Source organism: Nyctibius grandis, chromosome 13, assembly GCF_013368605.1.
Source record: "Nyctibius grandis isolate bNycGra1 chromosome 13, bNycGra1.pri, whole genome shotgun sequence".
In the NCBI taxonomy this organism is placed as follows: domain Eukaryota; kingdom Metazoa; phylum Chordata; class Aves; order Nyctibiiformes; family Nyctibiidae; genus Nyctibius; species Nyctibius grandis.
The window spans coordinates 8,308,330-8,324,300 of NC_090670.1; the positions used below are offsets into that span (position 1 = coordinate 8,308,330).

General features: G+C 51.3%; 1 protein-coding gene across 1 annotated transcript in view; it reads left to right on the top strand.

Moving 5' to 3' along the window:
• Positions 1 to 2,292: 2,292 nt before the first annotated feature.
• The window catches only part of GPC4 (glypican 4), a 72,056-nt gene continuing 58,377 nt past the window's right edge, over positions 2,293 to 15,971 (top strand). Inside the window, exon 1 of the mRNA XM_068411816.1 lies at positions 2,293 to 2,758. Within this exon, the coding sequence (XP_068267917.1) occupies positions 2,329 to 2,758 (430 nt within the window). The 5' untranslated portion in view covers positions 2,293 to 2,328. The remainder of the gene's footprint in view (positions 2,759 to 15,971) is intronic.

Genomic DNA, 15,971 nt, shown 5'->3' on the forward strand with positions numbered 1-15,971 from the left:
TTTCCCCTCTCTTTTCTCCATCTTTTTCTTCCGGGGAAGGGAGAGAAGTGAGGAAGGGGAATTGCTTGAGCAGTTTGGGGTGAGGGGGCTGGGGAGGTTCTGCCAGATGTGAGAAAATGCTGGAGAAGATGAAAAACTCAGAGAAAAATCTCCTTTTTGAGAGAGGCTACTTTTCTGTTCTTTAAAAAAAAAAAAAGAAAAAGAGTTTTTAATGAAAAATTTCAGGCAGTCCCATTGTTTTGCTGCAGCCTTTGATTTAACTACTTGATCAAGTATTTGACAAAACCCTCCGTGTTTTTCAGGAGGTTTCTTAAATCCTGCCGAGGTATGGGATTATGAGAAACAACAAATGGCAAGCTGTCTCTAACCCCACAGACTTTCTCACTCTCGTTTTCTCTCTCACTTTAGAATAAAAAATGCAGTGCTCCCTGCTGAGTTCTCTTTAAAATTCACATTGTCTCTTCAAATAAAAGCTGGGAGGGCGAGGTAGTGCTTTGAAAACCAGAACTCAGTCATACATTGCAGGGCCAGATCCTAGAGGATTATTCTCTCTCGGGACACTTTATAACTTTATGAGAACTTCTGGCCTGGCTTGTCTCACCAGCTTGGTGTGAGCGGCCTGGGGCGGATGGCAGGGTGGCTGAGACCCCTACACCCCTTTCCAGCAGGATGGCTGCATTTGGCCCTGGAGACTTTTTAAACCATGATAAAGCAAACTCCAGCTTTGCCCCTTGGGATGGCTTGGCCCGTTTCCCGCACAGCCAGTGGATGCTCCGTGCATCCTGGCCAGAGGGACAGCCCTGCCGTAGCAGGACCCTCTCCACCGCAGCTGGCCCAGGCTGGGCTGCAGTAACACGGCTTTCCCTTGCTTTTGGGATAATTCCTTGACTGCAGCAGCCTGCACTGCCCCAAGGCTGCGGTGAGCTGCCGGCGTCACTGCTGGAAAGCTCCGAGCTGAACGAGCATCTTGTTCCCACGAGAAGTGCCTGGCAGGGAGCGTGGCCATGCTTTGCTGTCGGCAGGGCAGTGTGGCTGTGCTTTGCTGTCGGCGTGGTCTCACCGAGGAAATGAATAGAGGGTCTTTTCCTCCCGACCCACCCAGCGTTCCACTGACAAAAGCTAGAGAGCAAGGGGGTGAAGCTGGCAACTTCCTCTGCTGTTGTTTCAGTCCGTCCTTCCCCAACGTGGCAATGAGAGAAATGAGTATAATAGAGGAGCAAATTGAAATGTAAACCACTACACACATTTCTTTTTTTTTTTTAAATGATGCTGTCACCAGGCCATTACACTGTCATGGGGCAAATTACACCGTGCTGAGACACAGCACCGGGGGCAGACACATGGACGCTGCAGCAGGACAGAGCTGCCTGCACAGTATCTGCACCCAGGGGACATGGACACCGGGATCTCACCATGCCAGACAGGGAGCAAGGTCTCCCTGAGCAGGCCCTTTAAGTGACATTACAGCTCCGTGAAGTTACAACAGTGCCTGTCATTCTTGCAGTACTATTTCAGTGATTTTCAGTAAACAGAAGCAAGCAGCAACTGTTGGGCTCAAATCCCTTGTTCAAGGGTTTAGTGCGGCTTGGTTACACTTATGCATGTGTCTGTGTGCATGTCGTCCTGGGTACAAAGGTGGAGGAGTGGCCGGAGCATTTTGGCGTCTGTGTTCCTGAGGCCCCTGTCCTGCCAAACACTCAGAAACAAAAGATCAGTGAAAAAAACAGTCGGTTTTGACAAGTCTTCATGCACATAGTTCAAACCTGTCACAGCGATGTCAAAATCCATCAGCTTAGTGAACCTATTAAACCTGGAGCAGAGCTGAACCATCTACACCTCCAGCTAAGGAAGAAGAACCAACCCAGCCCTTTCCGACCCCTAACAGGGAATTTCTCCTTTCCTTGCCGGGTGCTTTGGAGCTAGGACGGGCGGGAGCGCGGATGTCAGGTGGGAACTCCCCACCTGGAGCTCAGACCCAGCTCCAGGATGCGGCCAGCCCTGCTGGGAGCCGGGGAGCTCGGGGTTCCCCCAGGCTGGCGGGACTTGGCCGCGGGCACAGCCGGAGACGGCGGGCCCGGGCCGGGCTCCCCGCGGGCGGTGGGCGCAGCGGGGCGCGCCCCGGGGGAGGGGGCGCCCGCCCGGGGCCAGGTCGGCGGCGGGGAAGGCGGGCGGGCAGGGCCGGGCTGCGCTCCGCCTCGCTGGGCGGGCGGATCCCAGCTCCTGATTTTCCCGGGGGCTGCAGAGGCTTGTCCCGGCCCTGCGCGATCCTGCTTGGCTGCCGCCCTCCCCGCCTCCCTCCTTCTCCTCCTCCTCCTCCTCCACCACCCCATGTGCTTCCTGCCGAGCCAAGTTTGCAGAGCGCCGCCGCACGCCGGGCCAGCGGAGCGGAGCCGGAGCGGAGCGGGGTGCAGGGCAGCGGGGTGCAGGGCAGCGGGCGCAGCTCCTGCGCGGCGCGGCGGGGCAGGCTCGGCGGAGGGCCGGCTCCGGCCTCGGGGCTCTCTCGGCCGGCCCCGGCCTCGGGGCTCTCTCGGCCGGCCCCGGCCTCGGGGCTCTCTCGGCCGGCCCCGGCGGCCCCTGCCCGCCCGCACCATGCCGCGGCGGCGCGGCTGCCTGCCGCCCCTCCTCTGCACTTTAGCCGCCCTCAGCCTGCCGCTGCTGCTGGCCGCCGAGCCCCGCGCCAAAAGTTGCTCCGAAGTGCGGAGGCTCTACGCCGCCAAGGGCTTCAGCCAGAGCGAGGCGCCCAGCCACGAGATCAGCGGTGAGTCGCGATTATCGCCGCCGCCTTTGTGCGCGCTCCCCCCGGGCCGGAGCAGGACGCGCTGCCCGGCCCGGCTCCCCGGAGCTCGGTTCAGGGCGGCCGGCTCGGCTCGCTTCGCCTCCCTGCAGCTCGGCGCTTCTCCCGCCGGGGCGCGCGGTGGGACCCGGCGCGGCTGCCCGGAGCCCGGCGCGGCCCCCCCTCCCGTGCCGGGGCGGCGGGCGGGACCGCGCCTGTTGCCGGCTCCGCTCCCCGCGCCCGGCCGGCGGTTGGCGGGGCGGGCGCTGCCTGCCCTTGGGCTGCCTTTCTCCCCGGTGGCGGGCGGCCCCGGCCCGCCCCAGGTGCCGCTCGCCCGGCGGCCTGCTGGCGAACGGACGGAGAAATGCATGCTTTTTTTTTTTTTCTCTTTTTTCTTTTTTTTTTTCCCTTTCTTCCCTCCACCTTCGTCCCGAGGTACTTGCCCATCCAGGGGACAGGAGTGCTCGCAGCCGGCAGCAGTAGGAAATGGTAGCTAATGTGCTCACACCCGAAACATTTTATTCTTTTTGTTTCATCCTTCATCTCCCTCCCAGGGCCGCTGCTTTTATTTCCCCTTTTGAATGACCTACTGGACCGCATTCTCCGCGGAACAAAGGAAGTGCCTTTTTAGCTGGAATCCTCGGAGACCACCAAGGACTCCAGCTCATGCACTGCAATTTCGCACTACTTTCAACAATAACAAAAATGCATGACTGAATGGCTCAAAAATGTGGAGTGTTAGAGGCATTCATTTCAGTCTCGGACACTGTCACAACACAGACAGACCCCAAGTAAATACCTTTAGAAGGCTAAGATAGAAGCTGGGGGTAATCTTTACCATTGGTGTGCCCTCCAGATATGCATACATTGTCCTTTTCACTGACAAAACTAAAATGATTTCAGTCGGTTGTGTTTTTATATTGTCAGACTAATGATATGCGTTCAGCCTACATCTGTTTGAATAAAATTGCGGGCCCGTTTACTTCTCCAAGAAATATTTTAATGAGAAACGTCTGACTGGTTGCAGTTAAAATACTCTCTCCCCTTCACCCTCCCTGCTTTGTAAAGTGGTCTCTAATAAATAGGTTTGGATTTGATTTGAGCCCAGCCCTCATTGGTGTAGGATCAGGACGTGAGCAGGCTTCCTCGTATATCTGGTATTGGGAAGGTTTGACCTAGTCCTTGTTTTATATATTGTTGTTTAAGACGACTTGGTGAGCTTTGGAGGATGTCGGGAGTAGATCATGCTGACAGGGCTTCCATTTGAGGCTCTAAAGCTGTTGTGGGTTTGACACTGTGCTTTTGAAATAAGGGGTCAGAGAAATGTGATGAGCAAGGTAAGATTATTTGACAAAAGAAGGGCTTTCTGCAATGACACACTGGATATATTGCCTGGGTTATATCGCTGTTCCAGAGGTGCGGGGAGTCTGCATCTGGCCTTGCTTGGAAAGCAACAGGTCTTGCAAAGTTACATTTTAAGTGTCATTGTGCTCCGCAGGGACTTTCGGAGAGGATGGTGGAAGTCTTTAAAGGAATTGTGGTGTACCTCAAGTGTGACTGCACTTAAAATTAAACCTGGAGTAGGGTGCTACACCTGCTGCAGTTTCACATTGCCCCTGCAAATTCACGTGGTTTTGGTGTGTGTTGCTGCACAGCTGGTGTATGCAAGTGGTAACGGCTCACCCTGCTGCTGGTTTTTAGCTTTCTGGGCAGGCGGTGCTTCACCCGCCATTGCCTTTGCGGGGTCAGCACAGGGAGCCGGTGTGCTGTGAGCTGGGTGGGAAATACTGCCCGGGATAGTGCTGGAGGCTGAGGTCTGACACCAGGACAAAAGGGCCGTGGTGTGTGTTGTGTCTTGAAAAACGAGTCACTTGCCAAACCTTTGATTTCAGTCGGTGTTTCAGGTGATTGTGGTGTGTTTTCCTTCAGGTGAGTAAGTGAATTGGAAAGGCAGTTGCCTGGGAGCCTGGCTAATCAGTGGGAATGAGATAAATGTGTGTGGGAAAGAGCTGTGTGTTTGGACGAGTATCCCATTGGGCTGATGGTGGAAACTGGTGATTTCTGCTTGATAGCACCCCTCTGCTCACTAAACTGTGGTGGAGAACAGGCTGGAGAGGGTTCAATGTGCCGTGATAAGGTACGGAAACATGGTTGTTACTGGCGTGAACTCAAGTCCGAAGTCTATCAAGTTCTTTAGATTTTTGTACCAGTTTGGTGGATTGTGCTTTATTCTCCTGTTCTCTTACAGAATTTCTTTAGATCACAGTACACAGGCAGAAACTTCCGATCACCTTTCCAAAAAGGCGTCCTAAAAGCTGTGGCAGATTAGCTTCTCTAAGTGTAGTGACTTCTTTACTGTCAGAGCAGGGATTACTGATCCTACAAAACGTTGGCCTTGAATCGTTGCAGTGAAGCAGCTGGGCAGCATGGGGAGATGTGCCCCTGCACTGGGCTGTGTGTCAGCAGGTGAAGCTCATCCTCACTGGATGAGCACAGGAGTCATTTGAGGTTTAGCAGCATCTCACATGGACTTTTTTTGCCATGTTTATCTTCTCCTGGAGCAGTAGGTGAGTGCAACTCTTCTTTCAAGAAAGGGCCCATTCCAGCAATCTTTTTATCTGTATTATTGCTATTTCAGACACATTAAATGGCTATTGCTTGGCCATAATTACCTAGGAGTTCAATTTAATATCTGTTTAGACTAGCTTTAGGATGTAATTAGAATATGCATAAATTGCAGGTTATATCTTGCTGGGGTACATAAGCATTTCTGGAAGAAGTGCACAGCTGGTCGGCTCATTGCTTGCTTGATAAGAGGTGTATAATGTGTTATTTGTAGTGTGGAACATGTAGAAATTGTTTCCTTTTATGTTAACTTCGTGTTAGAGGTATAAAGACAGGCTACTGCTAGAAATCTGCATGGAAGCATTTCCTAACTCATGGCCCTTTGGTACTGCCTTGTATCCGAGTGACCTTTGGTCTTCTGCACCTATAGACAGCCCTGTGATGTGTATGTCACAAAGCACACAGCAGTGGGGAGGTGCAATCTTGCTGCAGTTGGTGGAGAGATCAGCGTTTGCCTAGAGCTGATGTAGATGGTTGGCTTGTGAAACTTGACTCTTGATAATGTCTAGATAGTCAGTGGTGTGGGGAGAGCACCAGCCTGTAACTGGTTTTGAGATTACTTTAAAGCTTCCTGGGGAAGGGCGCATCTCAGGAAGGTCTCGGTCCTACAGCCTGTAGCTGCTCACTTTGTTAAACGCTACCTGGGAAGTATCATTCCTTATTGAACTCATGTGTCTTGGGCTGTGGTGGTGATGGAGCAAAACTCCCTGGGAGTGACTGTCTGCAGGGGCTGCTTACGCTGGTTGGTCTGGTGTGGCTGCAGGGCTGCAGAGCGAGATGCAGAGTGAGCTGGTGTCATTGGCATCCGGAGACCCACAGTGGGTGGCTGTGATTTGAAAACAGAAAACCCCAACCTTTCTTTCAAGAGGCTCCTTCTTGCCCTCAGGTGTTAAACAGATGGAAATTCCTTCCTCTTTCCTGCTAATTGGAAGAAATAGATGTTTCTTTTCCTGCATTGAAAAGGAAAAAAAGAAAAATCTTGCCTGCTGATTGAAAGGCTTATGGGTTAACCTGCGAATTTCCTGCAGAGGTGTAATGCCTTCCCTTGCTGGCACCGCTGTCCTATTTTCTTGTGAGGATTTCGTGGTGGCGTGGAGGTAGGCTGTAGTGAAAGACGCCTTGTTGGGGAGCACAGAGCGAGCCTGGAGCCTGCCTTTGCAGGGAGCTGGGTGCAAGCAGTACTCTTAGTGTTCAGTCTTAGTAAAGATGCTCGGTGTGACCTTTGTCTCTGTTTAAACCAGATTAATGGAATAGCTGCATTCATTTGTTTGGGAGAGATGGAGAGCGGTTCTTTCACCGTGACAGAGGAAATCACTTGGCCCTTGATTTTGGACTCACGGGATTTTGGCCAAAGTGACTTAGGCAGGGGTGCCCCGATGTCCTGCTGCTCGCTTGTCCCCGGAGTGTGTATGGCTGTCAGCCAGGTGCTGTCACCAATGCATCACCCAGGTGTGCCGCCTTGGTCGATCGGGCAGGCAGCTTTGTTGGCGTTGCTGGTTTATGTATAAAGTTCAGCAGATGTGTTTTTAGTTTTTTGCACGCTTCTCTTCCATGCGACTTCTTCCAACTGAGAAACGGTTTCTGGAGCTTGTCCAGGACGGTGCTACTCGTGCTGTCTGGCACTGCTGAGCCTGTTGCAGTCAGTTTGCACGAGACAGCTCCTGGGCTTGATGGGTTATGAGAAGTATCAGGTAATACCAGGTCCTCCTCGCCATCCGTTCGAAGGTGTAGAGCTACCTGGTCACCAGCTGTAACCATTTGCAGTGACTCTTGTCCAGCGAAAGCAGTGGTCCTTGGTGGGCAGGGTGGTTTCTCCTGCCTGGTGTTCATTCGTGGAGAAACTGCCTGACCACCCATGGGTGGGGAAGTGACCGTTGGAGAACATCCTTGCGGCAAATGCAAGTTCTGGCATGGAAAAGTAAACGAGAGAATCGCTTGAAGTATTTTTAGCTGCTTCTAATGTCATTTAACAACTGGAAACAGCGAGAGGGGGGAGCTGGCAGCACGCAAGCCGCCTGCAGGCCACTGGCGAGCACCCGTCACCCAGTGCTGGCGGCTCGGTGGCTCAGGGAGAGCTGGCGGCAGCCCCTGGGTGACTCACGGCTCCGGCTGCCGCTTGCCTGGGACTCTCCTTTCTCCCTGTGAATCTGCAGCGCGGGGTTTTGTTCGAGCGCAGTGGCGCGCTGTGTCCTAGCAGCCGGCAGCGTGAAACATGTGGTTAGCAGCAACTGCTCGCAGTGGTCCGGGCTGAGTGGGAGTATAGTTTTCCTTGGCAGACACTTCATAGAAAGTTCTGTTTTTTCTGCCAGAATAAGCAGTCATTACATTCCATACAATTCATAGTCAAATTATTATCTATTGTTAAAATTGCCTTAATTATCAGATGTTTCCTTAGACATGTAGCTGTTTTTTAAGAGGCTGAATAGACGTGTGTACATTGTGCAGGAGGCCTGAGCTGCACAATGTTTTCAGTACTGTTTTGTAGTTTCAGGGAGATTTTCTGTGGCTTTCGAATGTCAACAGACTTTTTATTCTTGCTAAAACGGCAGCAGAGCAAGGCTGGCACGGCAGCGGGGCACTGGGTTTGCCCCAGCTCTCTGCCTCTCCCCTCTGCTACAGTATTTATCCTTGATACCTGCGAAGGCAAAGAAGTTCAGGCTGAAGCATCGCTGCTGCGTGCGAGTAATGGGTATGAGATGGCTCTGATGGGAGAAGGTCCCAGACGAGTATCTTCTGTCTCGGAGGTGCAGGTAGCATCTGCCCCGCAAGGCTGGGACCTCTGTCAGGAGGCTGGAAGGGTCCCAGGTTATTCGGGGTGGGGATGTCTATGGTCTTAGCCTGCTCTGTGGTGTTGGCTGGTGGCTTGTGCAGATCCCACCGTCCTGGTTATGTGCAGTGGGTTGCCAATTCTGGCAGTGCCCCACAGCCTGCGTGGATAGAGGAGGGCTGCCAGCGCTTCTCGAGAGGTGTCAGATGCGTGGTTCTCGCCTCCCGTCCCCTCCACCCATAGCTGTCTCCCCGTTAAGCAGAGGGGTACTCACCATGGGACTTCTATGGATGTACACTTGTGCGGTTGCCAGGGCTCAATCCTTCACATCTCGCTCCCCAAACCATGGCATGGAGCATCAGGATTATCCTGTCTGCTCCAAATTCTTCGCCTCCTTCCAGAAGAGGAGCGACCCTCCGGGTCTGATTCCTCGCTTTTGTTCCGCCTTTTTTTTTTTTTCTTTCTGACGGGTGGTGGTGGTGGGGCAAGGAATTCTTGTTAGCCAAAGAGGTCAGGGTGTGCATCCCCTCCCCGGCAGCCGGGGCGGGGGGGGGGCCAAGAGCGGGCTGCCAGCCCTGGTCTCTGGGGCAATAACCTCCTCGCATTCCTCACATTCCTCCTGCTTTCTCTTTCTTTTGAGATTATGAAGATAACTTCCTTCTCCCATTGCTAAGGGATATGAGGGCCCCTGGAAAACTCTTAAATTTCCCCCTTGCTCCCTGAATTACCTTGTGTGCTCCAAGATGCCCCATAGCAAACCCCTCTGGTGCCCTGGAAGGGGCAGTTCGTGCTGCTCGCTGGGATTTGTGCATCTTGGGGAGAATGCTGCTTGGGTTATTTTTTTAGTTGCCAAGCATTTTAATGAAGAGAACGACTTTGTTGTAGCCCATCTTACCTGCTTCCTGGTTTGTTAAAGACTTTTCCTTAGTGTTTCACGAAACTATTTTGCTTTTCTAGCAGAGATTTTAGGCCATTTGTGGTTTTCTTTGCCCGTGCAGCCCTGCGGAGGCTGCGGCTGAAGCACCGTCTTTATTCCTTTGTGATTTTCTTCTTGTTTACATCTTTCTGGTCCAGGAGCAATGCCTGGATAAAAGCAGCGTGTTGGGAAGAGGGGAGCTGATGAGGAGGCATCGGAGACTTCGTGTGTGGGGCTGGTGGCAGCCATGGGGCTGGTGGCAGCCGCATGGGCTTTCATCAGGCTTTGCCGCATGATGATGCAGCTACACTGGTTTTCTTAGGATGCTGTTTTCCGTTTGCAAACAGCTCTGGCTGGTGCAGACATCTGCCCTGCTTCCCCACTGGTTCATGCCTTGCAGTCTGGCACATCTCATGTCCCTGTGGGGCCTGGGAGAGGGGCGAGATGGGATGGGGAAGGGGTGGTAGTACCCAAGGGCAGGAGTGCATCACCTTGCTGGCAAAGTGTGTTGCTTGAAGGGATGGAGACGGTGCTTAAAAAGTGTGTGTGTGGGTCCCAACCGTGTGGGATTGGTCTTTGGTAAGGGCTGGCCAATGTTGATTTTAATGTGGAATTAGGATTGTAGTGCCTTTTTCCTAATGTAAAGCATTGCCTGATTTCTCCTTCCTCCCCAAAAAGCACTCTTAGAAATAATTTTTTTTTTTCATCTTTTAAGCAAAACAATAAACTCTGCTCATTTCCAGTCTTTCTACTCGTATTTTCTGTGGTTTATGCAGCCGGTGGCTGCTGGACTTGGACGTATGTGAGTTCCCTGTGAGGGACTCCTCACTCGTCTGGTTTTGGTGGAGGAAAGGTGCCTGGTCAGCAGAGAGGAGCTGCCCTGAGTGAAGGATTTCAAAGGAGTGTTTCTCTTAATGTTTCTAATTTAGAAGTTGAGAATTGTCTGGATTTTAAGCGAATTCAGATGGGAGCAAACCATGATGAAATGTTTAAAATATGTTTCAACATTTTTGTGGGAATAGGAACTGTTCTTATACAGGCTAGGCTGCAGTTTTTGGGAGGTGAAAGTATGTGGCCCTTACACATTGTCAGCATTGTTGCTGCCTTTTTTTTTCCCCCCTTCCTTCTTTTTTTAAAATGCTCATAGGAAATTGGCTTTGGTAATTGAGTTTCTCCAGAACCACAACATCCAATAGCTGTTCCTTTCCAGGGGTCACACTTAGGTTAGTTGAAGTAATGTGTAGTCGGTTTAACCTCTTGTGGTTTGTAGTGCTATTCTAGAAATTACTGGTGATTTGGGGTGTGTTAGAGTAACAACTTCACAGGAAAACCCCAAATGTCAGGGTGTCTGGTTTTCAGAGAGCTCTGACCGCTCGCCCCATGAAAACTGGGCACCTCGCGGTACGTCCCTCGAAGAGACGTGCTCGCGTCGGAAAATGTAGTTAAAGCCTTTACGGCCCGTTGACTTTCCTTTTGAAAGAAGCCAAAATAAATAACCCTTGGCGAATTGTTTACCTGTGTTGACTTACAACATCCTTCTGCTTCGAAGCACTGTTCACAGCCCGTGCTGGATGCTCGGTGCTGGGTCGCATCGCCCCGCGTGGCTCGTCCCTGGCAGCGGCTCTCATGGAGGAGCAGCAGTGCCCCGGACCCCCAAATCCCCGGTATTCAGGAGATTTGCTGGCAGCGGAGGGCCAGCTTTAAGAAATTATGAGCTGGGGCTTTAGCTTGGTAGCATTGACAGTTTGGTATAAAAAGCTCTGTGTTGCAGGCTGTGATGACAGGGGGTGATAAATCACTCTTGGCTGGTGCTACAGGTTCTAATAATGGTGTTTTAGAAAGATTACATGGGTTTTAATACAAACTTTTTGCTTCTTTGTACTCTCCTCTTCTTAAAGAGCGGAGCCTGTTTTGATTCAGCATTCTTGGAACATAAAGATGGAGCCGGGATTTTTACTGGGCTGAAACACAATTTTTTTGTTTCTCCTACAAACATGAGGATCTTGTTGTAGTGTCTTTATAGCCAACTGGTTGGCAGTGTCCTCTTTACCAGGGAGCTTGCTTACTTGTTTGTTTTGAAGGTAACTTTGCCCCCTGGAAGATTAAAGAGCAAGCAGCTTTGCCCAGCTCTGGTGGGTGCTACTAAATATAAATTTGTGATAGGGAGAGACTTTGCATGATAGCACTAAGGGGGAAAAAATAACCTACTGCACCCTCCCTTGCTTTCCTTGGCCTGTTCCCTTGGGAGGACAGGGCATTTATGTGATCAAAGAAACCAGCACAGTTAGAAGCATGATGGTAAATAATTCCCTTGCCAGGTACGCATGGGCACCTGGGCAGGCTTTACCTTTGCTCAGAGTAGTGTGGGGTGGATATTTTTTGCCCACCTGCCAACCTTTGGGTTTCTCAAGTGTGGTGGCTGGCAGTTTTGGGGGAGCACAGGGTGCCCAGTGGGACGAGGCGGTGAGGCACCGGCGTCAATGCCAGGGAGAGGCACCGGGAGCGGGCGGCTGGCAGAAACCCGGCGTGCAGATCAGGGGTCGGAGCCACTGGGTTGATTGGGGCTGGAGGAAAACAAACAGGCTTCCTCCTGAGTTTTGGCTCAGTTCAGAGATGGAGCTGAGGGTGCCATAGGACCATATGCTTTTTTTCTCAATGGGAGGAAAAATGGCTTTGATAGCGTTTGCTAATGATTCAGCAGTGTTTACACAATAATTGTGGTTTGCTTTCATTAGCTCTCACAGTGATATTGCTTTCTTCTAGTGAAATCGCTTGCTAGTTCAGTTTTACACACTCCTGCCTCTCCGCTCCCTGAGCATGGCATTGGGCTCACGCTGGGGCGAGGAGGGAACGCGAGGGCTTTAAGCCTGGCCTGGCTCCCTTCCCTAGCTCCGGGCACGGAGGAAAGCTCACAACTTGTCATTGCAAAGGAGAGGAGGAGAAGGGGCTTGTATTGTTGGGGCAACTTCTGAAAGACCCAGGTCAGCAGTTTGAAGCATCGTAGCGATTTGGAATATTGTAGCACCTTAGTGAGCTGGGTTTAAATCCATTTTGGGTAATTTCTCAGTACTGTGCTTATAGCTAAAACTCTTGGCAAGGAAGGTCCTTTTGCCTCCAAGATCCACGTATCAGAAACACTGATCTGTGACGGTTGATGTGCATCCCGGATATTGCTGGTGTACACGAAGCTACTGGAGTAACTGCTGCAGCCTACCGTTGATGCAGCACTTGTTCGCTTCCCGTGTCTGAGCAGTCGTGAGCCGTGGCGTTGCTGTAGGACAGGCTGCCAGCGCCTGCCTCCCGCAGCATCCCGCTGTCTGAGCAGCGGTGCCGAGAAACTGCCGGATAGCGCTGGGGATAACACCCATTGCTGAGCTCTTAGTTAATAAATAATGTCACTGAGAGGAGAAGACAATAGTGTGAGCACTACCTTTTGAAAAGGTAAGGTTGGGTGGTGTGTTTTTTTTTTCCCTTTTGAGCTTAATAGCGGGTGCAGTGTGGTTTCCGAGCAGCCCTGACGGCAGAGCTGAGTGCGGGCAGGCAGGGCATGGTCGGCATGGCTGACCCCACGGGCGCAGCACTGCTCCGGAGCAGGATGAGTCCCCGCAGGGCAGTGGGTGCTCACGCAGTGGGTGCTGTCAGGAGGGTTGGGGGCTGTGTGTGTGGCTTTGCAGATGCCGCTTGCCTGTCCTGGGGGATGCATGCCCTCTCCCCTTCGGCTGCAAGTGACCGTTTCTTTAGAAATATACACCAAACGATTTGCTGCTGGTGGTAGATAAGGGCTCGGCTGCTGGAGGGAGGGCCCGGGCAGAGGATGAGTTGACCTTCTCCTTTGCAAAACGGAACTCTTTTTGGGTTGGGGAAGGTGGCACTGCTCTCGGCCACGTGGCTTCTGCTAATTAATATGGGTTAATTGGGGCTGGCTGGAGAGCCGTGTCTTGGTGGGTAGAGGAGGCTGGAAGGGATGGTGCTCAGGGCTGTTTGAATCCAGCCTGCCAAAGGGACGTGGAGATGCCGGTGGCAGGCGCCCAACTAGCAAAACTCCGCATAACTCAGCCCTCCGCTTTATTAAAGGCTCCTTTATACCACTTTTTTAGCCGTAACCCCTGTGAGAACAGCCAGCCTTTTCAGCAGCCTGAAACCTCCCTTACTGGGAAGGCTCCCACGCGGAGCAGCCTGGCTGGCACGGTGCTGCTCCAAACCAGCCCCGAAGCTGCTCTGAAAACACAGTCTGTGAGCGGGTGAGGATGCCAGGCGAGCCTGGTGCTCCCGGCCAGCCTTTGCCAGCCTTGCCGAAACCCGGGACGATCCCGCTCGCCAGCCAGCCAGCTCAATAAGATACTGAAAAATAGTTGTGGCGAGTAGGGGTTAATTTCTAGGTATCAAAATATGCACAAAAGGTTAAACGAGACTTCCTCCTTGTCAATGAATTATGGCTTAAAAATATTTGCATTCTTTCCTGAAAAATTTAGGAATAATTATATAGCACTCAGGGGCAAGGCATTGCCAGATAAACTTAACAACTCTATAATTTGTACTCGAGGCAGGGTTTCCTGTAAATGATAGCTTTGTTTAATTTTACAATACTGCTTCCAAATGTTTGCTGGGTATGAATTGCCAGCTAAACCGGACTTGTGAATCTGGAAGAGTATTTATTTGTTTGTTATTGCAGACAATAAAAGCTGCTATATTAAGCTAAAACTTGGCATCTCCTTTAAAACTTCTAGGCATCCTTCCCCAGGCAGGTTCGGTGAGGTGAGCAGCCAACGTAGGGTGCGAGCAACGTTCCAACTTCTCCGTCCAAAATCCCTGAGCTGCTCTAGGATCTTCTCCTACTCTGCCTTTCTTTTTTTCTGGGGTTGGGGAAGGAATGCTGCAGTTGCAACGCACACACTTTATTTCCATTACTCAGAGCCAGAGTCATGCATAGTTACAGCCAAAGACACTTCAGCAGCTCTGGGGATAACAAGATAGCTGACAGACTGGAATGCGGATTTATCAGGGGTAAAAACTGGCAAAATTCCTTATTTCTCATTCTTCTTTTTAAATAGGCCCTTCATGCTCCTGCTTCTTGAGCCCACCGTGAGTTTTAACTCCTTGTGTTCTCCCAGCTGAATCCGGGGATGTGCGGTGGGATCCCCTGTGTGTCCTCTGGGAGTAAATTGCTCAGTCCCAGTTAGTTCCTTGGTATCATTTTTAAACTACAAAGCTCTTCCAGAAATGTTTTCAGTGGGTTTTTATTTTAAAGCACGAGCCTTTGCACCAGATGTGTGTCTGAGTGACCATGGAATGTAAATTTTACTGTATGTTGCCTTTGGACTGGCAGTTTGGGAGACTATGGGGCAGTTAACATAGGAGGATTGTGCCATGAAATCTGCTTCCTTGGGATTTGATTCATATTAATTTATTTCAGAGCAAATCTCTTTATTGGCTTCAGTTACTTTTTGATGTAGAGCTACTTTTCCTGTGCCTTTGTTAGGACCCAGAAATATTTATATTGCTATGAGAAATAGGTCATCTTCAGCTCTATGGCTTTTCAGTAACATATATATATATTAATATTCTGAGACATTAAGCAATTTCTTTTTGGGGAAACAAGTTATGGCAGAAGAAGCATGCTTGGAAGTTAAATAGATTAAGTGAAATCCCTCAATTACAGGAGCTAGGTTCAGAAGACAAGTCAAGCTGTTCAGGGCAAGAGTTTCAAGTTAAAATTTAACCGTTCCCCAATCTTCTGTGAGCAGCTCATGGTACAGCAAGACCTGCCTGGTGCCAGCCCAGCGCAGAAGCCTGGGGAGAGGGCTCTGACGTGGCCGTCTGCGGGCTGGGTGGATTTGGAGCTGGTGGTTGTGCCTGTGGTTGTGCGTCTCGACTGGTGGAGAATGAAGAGAATTTCACTTTTTATTGGAAAAGGAAAGGATTGCTCAAGGATTGCAAAACACTTTGTTTTGGAAAAAAATGTCATTGTTTGAAAATAGCATGAGAGCAGGAGGGGAGCTGTTCCTAAGCCTGTGTCAGTCTTGAAAATGCTCCTCTTACCTGGGGGCTGGGGTGAACCTTCAAGGCTTCAGTGTTAGCTTGGACTTTTGTCCCAGGGTGTGCAGGCTGGCAGGCTACGCTTCTCCCATCCCTGCCTCTCCCTTCGGGGATGAAGGATGGGAAACTTTACTCCATTTTTAAAAAAAAAAAAAAAAGGAGAGTTTAAAATAAGGAAAGTCTTGACTGATGGGCAGAAATGCTGATGGCTGGCTGCAGTGAAAGCACGTGAAACCTGGTCACGGTCAGCACTTGGGCTCTCACGGGAGAGTTGCTGGCTTCTGATTCTTTCCCCTCCATGTGCTTTTTGCCCTGTTCCTGTGTTTATCCGTATGGTTCTGCACCGACCACGTGGATTTGAGCCAGCGTGGCCCCTCACAGCTTTGCTGTGGGTGCTTCTCTAGATGCATCTTGGCCTGTCTTGTCCTCGTGCATCTGCAGGACAGGTTCATCCCCATAGTGGGAAGCTGCTCTGGTCACAGCCCGGTCACCCACTGGAGACACCTGGCCCACGTGGGAGTGCCATGAACAGCAGCCCCTGTGATAAAGCCTTGTCTCAGCCCTGCTAGCGTGGCGTTGTGTCGCCTGTGGGTCGTTGAATTCCTCCTTACTGTGGGGACTGCCCGTCTCCTCCAGGCTTTTTTTAGCCGCAAACTTTATATTTATAGAGTGTTTTTGCTGACAGAGGGTGCAGGGATGGTGCAGCAGCAGCGGCGGGGAGGGTGGGAGCCCCTCTCCCTGCTTGGGAAGGACTAACACAACTGGTAAATGCATCCCATCCTTCTAATCAACCATCCCTTCCCTGGGGCTCACAGCATGCCCGGGGCTGTTTGCCTTCCCAGCCGTGGATTTGG